Source organism: Pangasianodon hypophthalmus, chromosome 15, assembly GCF_027358585.1.
Source record: "Pangasianodon hypophthalmus isolate fPanHyp1 chromosome 15, fPanHyp1.pri, whole genome shotgun sequence".
Classification (NCBI taxonomy): domain Eukaryota; kingdom Metazoa; phylum Chordata; class Actinopteri; order Siluriformes; family Pangasiidae; genus Pangasianodon; species Pangasianodon hypophthalmus.
This window is the reverse complement of record NC_069724.1, coordinates 14,325,001-14,336,455: the sequence shown is the minus strand read 5'-3', so window position 1 is coordinate 14,336,455 and position 11,455 is coordinate 14,325,001. Positions and strand designations below refer to the sequence as shown.

Sequence of the window (11,455 nt, the reverse complement as noted above, 5' to 3'; positions counted from 1 at the left end):
GTATACAAAGACTTTCTATACAATTGTGTGCTTCCAGCTTTGTGGCAACAGTTTGGCGAAGAACCGAATATGGGCGTGATGGTCAGGAGTCCACATACTTTTGGCCATATAGTGTATCATTCCAGGATCAAAACGAAGCCTGTCAAGGTCAACAAAGCCAATTTAAAACCATATATGTACTATCTTCCCCAAAAATAATTTTAAAAAAAATTCAAGTTTAAAGTCACTGATGTTTTAAGAATTTCATGGTTATAAACACAGTTCAAAAAAAGGCTACAGGCAAAACTTTATGAATATTGGATATTGAAAAACTATATGAAAATTTTATGATTTGCAAGTGGATACCAAGAGATCCCCTAGTATACAAATTGCAAGACTACGATGTTGAAACAATTAAGGGAATGTTTTATGAACCCGAGTTACAAAAGATTATCATTGGAAAAGACAAGACAAAATAGAGAAAATCTTGGCTGAAAAGACCGGAAACCGGAAAATAGTTTGTCTGTTGAAATCTGTGGGGTGGCCTGATAAATTCAATTCTTAGGTTCCAGCCAAATACATGGTTAACATACAGCTTGAAAAAGATCATTAAACCATGGGTGAGTGCGGGTTCCTTTTGAACCTCCCAAGCAACTCATCCATGGCCATTTACCCTAATAATACGGTTGTATGCTACAATAGATTTGCCAAACCCATAGATTTGAAAGGTGGGAAACTGCTCTTCTGAAAGTCTAGCATATTCACAATGAGTACTCGTAACTGAGCATGACTGCCTATTTCAAGTGAGTCTGATGGATGGTGTAAACAGAATAGAATACTATCTCTGTCAAATCACATAAGGATATTATGAAAGTATAGAAAAACTGGTTCATGAAATGAACAAAGCAATGAATAAGTTGGGTATTGAAATGGAGACATCCTCTAACCTTACTAAAAATAATGACACAAAAATCCTTTACATTAAAGGCTAATGGAATCTTAATATATATGCTTAGTATGAATCCAGATGATCTGTTAACTTACAGTGAACCAGAAGTGCCTAACCCCACTGATATTCATGCTTTTATAAAGTGTATGTAAATGTAGACATTATTTAGTATCCACGAGTTGATGATAACTTTGTACTCAGCTTTAGTCAGCTTTAATCAGATGATAGCTTTACTCTAATGCTTACAGATAACAGGGGAAAACAACAAAGTTGTCACTATTACATATGACAAATAACATTACATAACTCTCACCAAGAATCACATAACTGTTATATACAGTCCTCTCCGCAAGTATTGGAAAGGTAAGGCCAAATCTTTTGTTTTTGCTATACACTGAAGACACTTGGGTTTCAGCTTAAAAGAATATGAGATGATAAATCAAATTTCAACTTTCAATTTCTAATATTTACTGTGGCCCCCATTAAAAGTCTGAGACCACATTGAAAATCTGGGATTTTTTTCTTTTAATGGAAATAAACAGAAAGTTTTTTTTTTGAAAGTTTATTTATTTGAAAGGAAATATACAGCATCATCACTATTCAATATTCAAGATGTTGCACAATTTCGAGGTCACTATGCTAAAGTTAAAAAGTGTTTTTGGGTTCTGTCAGTTTAGTTTTATGAAGGCTGATTTAAGTGCATTTACTCATTGGAGTACTGCTTCTGGAGCCATTAAAGGTGTTAGTGACCATTAAACAGTAATGATGTTTAGATGATGTGTACTTTTGCAGCCTTGTGATTTATGTAGTTCATTTAACTCAAGTTTAAAATTTACTCATAAAAAAAAGAAAAATGCTAGTTAAATTTACTTACATGCTTTATGAGCATAATCCTTGGTGCCATGTATACTTGACTTAAAATATGCTTAGCTAAATTTACTAATACACTACTACAAAGACACATGTCAGGTGAACAATGGCTAGCTTCATGCCTCAAGGATGAAACAACTGGAGAGATTCAGAGCTAAGGGGTTATCATTTAATCATGTTTTATCTATGTACAGTAATGATTTTTAAAAAATGAAGATATGGTTGTATCTTTTGTTAAAGAATGTACAGTTGAGGTCAAAGGTTTACATCCCCCTTTCAGAATCTGCAAAATGTTAATTATTTTACCAAAATAAGAGGGATCATACAAAATGCATGTTATTGTTTATTTAGTGCTGACCTGAATAAGATATTTCACATAAGATGTTTACATATAGTCCACAAGAGAAAATAATAGTTTAATTTATAAAAATGACCCCATTCAAAAGTTTACATCCACTTCTTAATACTGTGTTGTTACCTGAATGATCCATAGCTGTGTTTTTTTTGTTTAGTGATAGTTGTTCATGAGTCCCTTGTGAAAACTTTTTGAAGATCAGGGTAAATTTAACTTATTTTGTCTTCTGGGAAACATGCAACTATCTTCTGTAGCCTCTGAAGGGCAGTACTAAATGAAAAAACATGATATTTAGGCAAAATAAGAAAAATGTACACATCTCCATTCTGTTCAAAAGTTTTCATCCACCGGCTCTTAATTCATGGTTTTTCCCTTCTGGAGCATCAGTGAGCGTTTGAACCTTCTGTAATAGTTGCATATGAGTCCCTCAGTTGTCCTCAGTGTGAAAAGATGGATCTCAAAATCATACAGTCATTGTTGGAAAGGGTTCAAATACACAAAAATGCTGGAAAACCAAAGAATTTGTGGGACCTGAAGGATTTTTCTGAAGAACAGCAGGCAGTTTAACTGTTCAGGACAAACAAGGGACTCATGAACAACTATCACTAAACAAAAAAACACAGCTGTGGATCATTCAGGTAACAACACAGTATTTCCATTTCTCGCGGAGGGGAATATGATGTTAAGCATGTGGGTCTCACAAGAAAAGGGTATTGAAACAGAGACATCCAAATTAATGGATTCATTTCTGCTGAATTTTTTTTTTATTTCATGTATTTTATTTTGTGCCTTATGTTGTAGTTGGCTATCTGCTGCTTTGCTTAAGTGCAGTTGCCTTTGATGAGCAATGCATGTTATTATGTCTATGAATGAAGACATGTTATGTTGTAAAATTAGTTGTAAAACATGTTATGTTGTAAACAATGCTGTGCTCATCATGTCTTTCATACAGCAGAAACTATAGCCTAACTGGTGTGCTGTGAAATGAAGTAGAGGACATAGTATAGTTGTTTAGGGACCAAAAGGCAAATGTTTTTATTCATTTAGATGGACATTAGATCAATTCCTCAGCTATTTCTCAGCATCTTTAACATGTCCCACACAAACATATTACTCATCCCATATTTGGTCAGACTGCATTTGGTCACCCTACTCAGCACAGAACACCTAATGATGAAGTGAAGGATAAAATTACCTAGTTAGACACAACTGGAGCAAGATACTGAAAACAAGCCCTGTTAGAAGTAAGGCAAAATGCAATGCATTTATAATTACAGAATTTGGCATGCAGTTTTATCCACAGCAATTTTCACAGAGTCTTTGTTGAAAATCAGCAACAAATTTGTAAATTTTTACCTTTTTGTGCTCATTCTCTCTCACATGCAGCCATCACAGGGAGGCCTCAAGAAAGAATCAACAGAGGCTCGTCATGGAATGAGACCTTTGTTCTTTCCCCAGGAACACAATGATCCCAATGCTCTCACCACCATTCACACATTCCACAGAACCCAGCTTTAACAAATGCATCAGGTTACCTTACATCTCCTGTAAGGACAATAATTCTTACAATGATGCACCTTGGTTTGAAAAATTTTTTGTCTTTTTAATGCCATTCCTTATAGGTACCATGCCTATAGCCACCAGTTCGTTATGATGCTTTTGATCATTTAACAGGTATCATAATATTAATGAGTATACCAATAACAGCAAGTATGTGGTTTTTGGTATGTGTGTGATCATTATTTAATTTCCTAAGGGTTGGGATAAAGTAAATTTGTATTTAATACAATGTATTACATCCGTGTTACAAAATTCATGACCGAAGTTCTAAGTTTACCTTGTGGAAAGTTAGAAAAAGCACATAACTCAGCGGCCAGTATGCTAATTAGAGTCAGAGGAGAAAAATGCATTTTACACTCCGACCTAAGATCCTGCTGATTGGAGCAAGCACTTTGGGGTCAGCCCAGCTGGAAAGGGTTAAAACCCTCAGACTACTCCAGGGGAGTTCTCATCCATCAACAACTTGGGAGTTCTCATCAACCAAGAGCTTCAGAAGTTCTTGCCCCTCAACACCATGAGGAGATCCTGCTTGCTCTGAGCCTCAGCCAAGTCTGTAATGACCAGTTCCTGCAAATCCTCCTGAATCCAGTCACAACAGTGCCAAAGAATCGCTGCCACACTCATCAAGCAACCTCCCTGCAATCCACTAAAAGCATGAAAGTGCTCATCAAATGTCTCTGTAAACAGCTTGTTTGACAGTAAATAAATGTTATTGTCAACGAAAAGTACATCACTTATTTGACAAAAAACTGGAATTGTATCTTCCATTGCACTGCAAACAGCAAGTCCAGCTCTGTATTCTACACCATCAACTTTAACCCAACTTGTTGAAAAAACATCTTTTGACAACAACATTTGAAGAATTTCATTGTTGACCACATTCTCAGGTCTAAGGGAAAATGATTTAATTGGCCCAAACTCATTTTGTTTGAGGGTAAAGGTTTCCCAGTGATAAGCAATGACCATCTGATGTCTTTTAGCCAATGATTTTGTGATGTTTTTGAAATTTTTGAAAAAGTCTTTAAATAGCTTGTGTTTGGCCTCAAATCTCATAGTAATATGTAATAAGGGGCCAATTTTCCTTATAGAAGAAAATTTTTTTATGTGGATACAAGGACTTAAATAGTTTGTGGTGGTCCGCAATCAAATGCTTCAAATAAATTGTCATGCCTGTAGTTAAACAAGGTGAAAACACAATGTTCATTATTTGAAGACAAGATGTCTGAATGGAATTGAAACCAATTCCATTACAAGCACTCTCCAATATAACCTTTCTGGGACGGTTTTTACGTTCCAAAAACCCATAATCAAAGGAATAAATCCTTGAAAGTAAATCCTCTTCCGAAATTAAGTTGTGTGTGAGATATCCAAAAAGTAATTTCATTTCATACTGAGCCACACCTTCAAGAAGATCATGCATTATATCAAATGAGTAGTTATGGCAAACATGAAAATACTTCAATGTGTTTAGTGTAGATTTTTTTTTCAAACCATACAGTGACCTCAACTGTGGGTTTTCTTGGAGAGACTGACAATGCATTTCATAAATTTCTTTTCCACGAAGGATCACTTTAGGATCGTCTTCACTGTACACTGTTTGAGAATAATTTTTATCAATTAAACAAAGACGACAGAAATGATGGCTACTAAATGACTCAATAAACCCCAGTATTGAGTGCATCCCTAGATTATCTCCAGTTATCTGTGCAATCTGAACTTAGATCCAGGATAGTAACTATGTTCACCTTTTCAACTTTTGACTGCAAGAGTGCTGTTTCTTACAAATGAAACAGATCAGCATCTCTCAACCTCACAATGCGCTGCAATTAAGATAAGGTTACTGTCTGGTTAAGCAATCTGGCTCTCAAGTCTTTGACTCTGGGTGACTCCTTCATTTGCCCCACATCAATGTTATACACTGTTGTCTGCAGGAACGTGTAAAAGTTGACAAGTGCACTGTCATAAGACAAATTAAACACAAAATGTACTTTGAAAAGTTCATCAAATGCCCCTAGAGAGCGGTTTGCCTGACACGGGATCAGATGCTTGTCCAAGGCGATGTAGAAGCTTTCAATCTTGCTTTTCTGACGTCCAACAGCAAGGAGGTACGGATGCTGCCGCTGGGTGTTGTTGAGATGTTCCTCCAAACTGCAGCATGACTAGGGTTGAAAAACACCAAACATTAGACACAAACATTATGTGCAGCAACAGAGAAAGCAACATAATAAAAATCACTGTTGAATCATTAACTCATTGTCTAGTGCAATATAGCAATGACTGTGAATAATTTCATTCCTCTTTGAGAAACCCACAACACACTGAATAATAAAACTACCTTATGAAAGATGACAAGTCTTTTAACAGCGTCACATGCACTAATTTTTGGACACTTCGGTCCTCCTGGTGATGGTGGAAGGAGATGAATCAGCAACAAAAGGGATGCCATTTCCTGGTCATGAACTAAAAACAGAGATTTACGTAAATTAACTGGCAACTTTAAGTTTGACAAGGACACAGAGCCACTGAGTTGTAAACATTTGTGTTCAGCCTACACTTCCAGAGTTAACAGCTTCAAGTGTACTTACTTCTTGTTTCATCAGGATCACTTTCTTCAGGTGTTTCAGCTGACAGCAACAACTGTGTCAACTCTGGTGTTGAAGCCAGTCGCTTGGCCTCTTTTATTACATTTGGTTTGAAGAACATGTCCCACTTCTGAAGCAGTCTGGAGGAAGTCTCATCATCAAAAAGCAGAGTGAAGTCTTGTTCCACCTTTAAGAAAGATGATATTAAACTATAAATAATACTCTCAAACTGTATGCTATTGAAAACATGTTATTCTAAACTTACCAGCCCTTTTGTGTCCAGAAATCTTGGGAAGGTAGAGAGGATATGAACGGTAAAGCCCGGATCTTTGATAAGCTTCTGCCGATGTTCAAAGGTCTCTCTCATTTTCTGAAAAATTTGGGACCTGTCTGTGGTGTGATTGAGTAAAGACATGGCTTCTTTGCAAGCATCCCCATGAAGTTGCCCTGTAAAATTAGTAGCCCTTTGGCCTTTTGGTCCTCCAGGTGTAACATCAAGAGGGCTATCAGGTGGCAAAGATCCTCGACGGATCTTCCGGTGGACCGTTTTCATACGCCAGGCGATATATCCCGTGTTGCTTGCTGGATCATAGAAGTGTTCCTGAAAACATTACAGAAATTGTAAGCACGTATAAGACAAAATCTCAACAAACTTACATAGCCTTTCTTGGATTACGGATCTCTCAGAGAAGGAAACAACATCACTATGCCTAAAGCATACTGCTCTCTGATTGCTTTAGTGGGGAGTTGCCTAAAAGAAGATTTTTTCAAATTATTCATCTTAATTTATGCAATAACCATGCAGTTATTTGGGAAAACAGGAAATGCAAAATGAATACCCATGTGTTTCAATCATGTGAGCCACCAGTATATTTATCATTTGTCGTCTTGTGGCATCTGTAAGCGTTTCTGTTGCTTGATACTCCTGTATTACTGCTTCACCACCAGACTTGGATTTTAGCACATCTTCAATCAACTAAATAAAACAAACACGAGAATGGTAATTATATTTCCAGAAACTCAGAGCAGTTAACCAGAAATTAAAATTTTTTTTAATCATGTCTGTCCAAACTTACAAGATTGATATCTTCAGAACACAAATGAAGATATGTTTTTTATAAAATCTGACGGGTTTCTGTCCGTGCTTTTTTTTTTGTATACATTTTTTTAAGATATATCATTTAATATAATGAAATGGTTTATAGAAATGTTTGCTGCATAAAAATTGTCAAAAGGAGGAAGAGAAAGCTCTCATCTCTGTATTCTTCAGATAAATGAAAGACTTCTGAGTTCTGACCTGTTTAGCAGATGCTGATGCCTCCTCAGTTCTTTGTCTCTTGTTAGGGACTTCACTTAAGATGACAGTTGATGCACTTGAGCTACTGCTGGAGTCAGACATCTCAGAAGAGAAGGAGTCTGAAAAATCTGAAAAATCAGCAAATATTAGAATTACAAAAATCGATGACTACTACACAAATCTTATTTTTAAACATGAAAAAGCAAATGTCTCATACTTATTGTGTGCTTAATGATTGGCTCCTTATTTAAACTCAATAAAACTTACGATCATTGGAGAAAACACTCAACACCACATTGCTTTGTCCAATGAGGTCACTGAATATTTCTTCATCAACTTCAGTCCTTGATGCATCCTTTTACATAACTGTTGCATCTGGTGGCAAGCAAAATCTCTCAATGACTGAAAAAGATAAAAAGATAAAAATGAAACCCTTTCTTGCTTCACAGCTCAATTATAAATACACATTAATCTGATGCTAACAATTCAATTAAATTTTGAAAAAAAAAATCATTATTTACGTTGCATTATAGCATTCAGAAGTGTATGCTTAAAGCAAAGAAATCGTTATGAAATGACCCAGGCGATATATGCAAACTATTTTATTATATTTTAATCGTATATGTAATCATTTTAATCAAGTGAAATAAAACAAACCTTTTAAGTGAAACTGATGAAAGTCAAAAAGTCCTTCAGTACGATCCAACTTCACATACTTCTGCTGTTCGCCGTAGTTCACCTGGACCAGCATTTTGACACGCAATGGCGACTGACAAAACAATTAACTGCAAATGAAAAAAACGTAGAGCTGACGACATATCGTTGTAGCATTAACATATGATGTGCCGATGCACAGTCTCCTCACAGAGACGATGTAAGCCTTCACCTCGACAGTAAGCGGTGTGCAGTCCTCCAGTGGCAAATCAACCACACCCTGTTTTAATAATAAAAAAAAAACTTTAAATTACGGTACATTATAGCTTTGAGCTTATTTTCTCAGAACTCTTATTTCTGCAGAACTCAACGTTTTAAAAAAGCTGATAAGCTTGATGTTACCTCTATGGAAAGTTGGTATTCTAAGGAATCATCTGCAAATTATATGCATCGCGCGGTAATGGTTGGCACACAATCAAGTCACATTCAGTTTTATAGCACGTTACAATACAGATTTTGTCAATTCAGCTTTATATTTATATAAACATTTAAACTTAGGCAATAGTTGGCGGCTCTGCAACCACCGAATCAGCAAGCCAAGGGCGACAATGAAAAATTCATTACTTTTTTTTGACGGTCCCTATTTTGTTAACCGCGCTACATTGGACATTTGCAAGCAATTATGTCGTTAAAACGATAATTGCCCGTTTTGATTGATTGTGATTTTACAAACATAACTTTATTGCACTTATAATTTGAAAGTTCGAATATAAAACCAACTTTACCGAAGTGCTAGAGCATCAACTTGGAATTACACCGGCTATTCAGTCTTGGCAATAAAGAAAGAATATTTTTGCTTTTATAAAATTATTTCGTTCTATCCTATAATTAAATCGTGGCTATGTTGTAATTATTCGTCAAACGTTACGTAGGCTATATACAAACACATGCATACAAGAACAAACAGAGAAAAGATTTTTGTAAATCGTGGCCACACTGTAATAATTTTGATTAAAATACATTAGTGCAATTGTGCCCAAGTCTTATCTATGGTTCCATACTACATAATCCTGTACTACTGTTAAATTAATTGCATCAATCAAATAGTTCAATTCAATTTAATCCCAAGGCTACTTAACCTTCCAAACTGCACGTGGATAATGGCGGCGATCTAGAAATTTCTCCAACTGAATTGCGTGGGCGGAGTATAATTGCATCTCTCTGAGGAGTTATTTTACCATTGATGATCAACTCCCTCAATTAACTCCAACACCCAGCCCAATTTAACTCCAAATGGGTTAAAATTACACTTTGAGAGTTCAAATGAACTCTAAAATGTTTAACACCAAAATTTCAACTCTCCAGTTTTTGCTGTGTAGTGAACACACACTCGGAGCAGTGGGCAGCCTTTTTTTTTGCCGCGGCACCCGGGGAGCAGTTGGGGTTCGGTGCCTTGCTCAAGGGTCTCACCTCAGTTGTGGTATTGAGGGTGGAAGAGAGCGCTGGTCATTCACTCCCCCCACCTACAATCCCTGCCGGACGCGAGACTCGAACCCACAACCTTCAGGTTCACCTTCGGGTTGCAAGTCCGACTCTCTATCCATTATCCATAATTAATGACATTAAAAAAGCAACAATTTTTTTCAAACCATGGTGCATCATTGTAAGAGTCATTGTCCTTTCAGGAGATGTAAGGTAACCTGATGCATTTGTTAAAACTGGGTTCTGTATAATGTGTGAATGATGATGAACTTTGTGGTCCTGGGGAGAACAAAGGTCTCATTCCATGAGGGTCCTTGGGTGAGTCACCCCGCCTTTTTCCTGAAGTTATCAGCTTTACCATCCTGTTGGGTGAGCCAACTGGTCTTGGCCAACAGCTTAAATCAATGAGTTTGACAGAGGTTTCTGTGGCTGAGAGGGTTCATTACTTGGTCTGGGATGTCCTAATGTCCTCTGTTGTTCACAGGAAATCTGAAATTAGGCAGGCGGTAATTAACTCGGCTCCTCAGTGTCTATGAGCGAGGATTCATTGTTTTATGGTTCCTGTGGTGAACTAAGTGGAGTTCTTTGGTAACATTTGGTTCAGGCTTCTGTGATTTTGTTGCTGCCTGTTCACTTAAAATCCTACATTATGTTTGGAACATTGTAGAAGTGGATAAACAATATTATGGTATGTTATGGACTATTAACTATTAAGGCCTGGACAGCCTATACCCATGCTATGTACGCTGAAGGATGAAGTATGTCCCATATTATTGTTATAATATGTCTTGTAAAATTTCATGTTCTTTCACTATGGAAAGGTTATGAATGTTAGCTTGCATAAATAAATGTGTGTTTATACTTAAAAATCTGTTTCATTCTCTTTATGCTGATTCTTATTATTTGTGAGTGTATTCTGTACCAGGGTGTTCTGACCTGTTCCACCATAAGTGGACAGAATGTATGTAAGGAGATAGATAAGTTGTATATGTTGTCATGTGAATACCCTTTTATCATACAATGAGTTAAACCTCTCTGAATATGTTATCACATAAATGAAACTTATTATACAGTCAGGTTGATAAGTATTTGGACAGTGAAACAAATTTTGCCTCTGTACACCACCACAATGGATTTGAAATGTAGCAATCATGATGTGACTGAATTGTAGACTTGATATGTCTGACCTGATATGTCAAACAATAAGATAAGTAGATAGAATGTGCATAAGGATATAGACAAATGGTACATGTTCTCATGTGAAGACCATTTAATCATACAATGAGCTAAGCCTCTCTGAACATTATCTCATAAATGACCTAAAAAACTTGTTATATATTGGGTGGGGTTTCAAACATTTAGTTAGACAGGTAGGGAGACAAGTTGTGTGACAAGGACGAAACAGAACTCTGACTATGCTCCTGTACTTCTTCATCTGAACTTTCTTCAAATAAAATTTATCTACTGTGAAGATCCTGTCTCCAGATTCATCCTTTGCATTTGACTGAATCGTTATTCTAGTACAAAAGACAACAGGCCACTCAAAAAATAGATAATGGGGGGATTCTGGTCCATGTTGACATGATTGCATCACACACCTCCTGCAGAATTTTAGGTCCACTGCTGCAAATCTCCTGTTCTACCATATCCCAAAGGTGTGCTATTGGATTCAGATTCGGTGACTGGGAAGGCCCTAAAGAACATTGAATTCATTGTCATGTTCATGA

The 11,455-nt window shown here is 36.5% G+C and overlaps 2 protein-coding genes across 2 annotated transcripts in view; both read right to left on the bottom strand.

Annotated features, from left to right (window-relative positions):
• Nucleotides 1–542: 542 nt before the first annotated feature.
• Nucleotides 543–10,046, bottom strand: LOC113543240 (uncharacterized). Its single transcript, XM_026941335.3, has 8 exons — nt 8,250–10,046; nt 7,860–7,994; nt 7,593–7,720; nt 7,135–7,271; nt 6,561–6,896; nt 6,299–6,482; nt 6,049–6,173; nt 543–5,872 (listed from the first exon to the last, which is right to left on the bottom strand). Exons 5-8 carry the CDS (start codon nt 6,846–6,848, stop codon nt 5,540–5,542), a joined length of 930 nt encoding a protein of 309 aa, XP_026797136.1. The 5' UTR covers nt 6,849–6,896; nt 7,135–7,271; nt 7,593–7,720; nt 7,860–7,994; nt 8,250–10,046; the 3' UTR covers nt 543–5,539.
• Nucleotides 10,047–10,191: 145 nt separating this feature from the next.
• Nucleotides 10,192–11,455, bottom strand: part of wdr55 (WD repeat domain 55) — a 28,899-nt gene continuing 27,635 nt past the window's right edge. Inside the window, exon 10 of the mRNA XM_053240382.1 lies at nt 10,192–10,217. Coding sequence (XP_053096357.1) covers nt 10,207–10,217 — 11 coding nt within the window. The 3' untranslated portion in view covers nt 10,192–10,206. The remainder of the gene's footprint in view (nt 10,218–11,455) is intronic.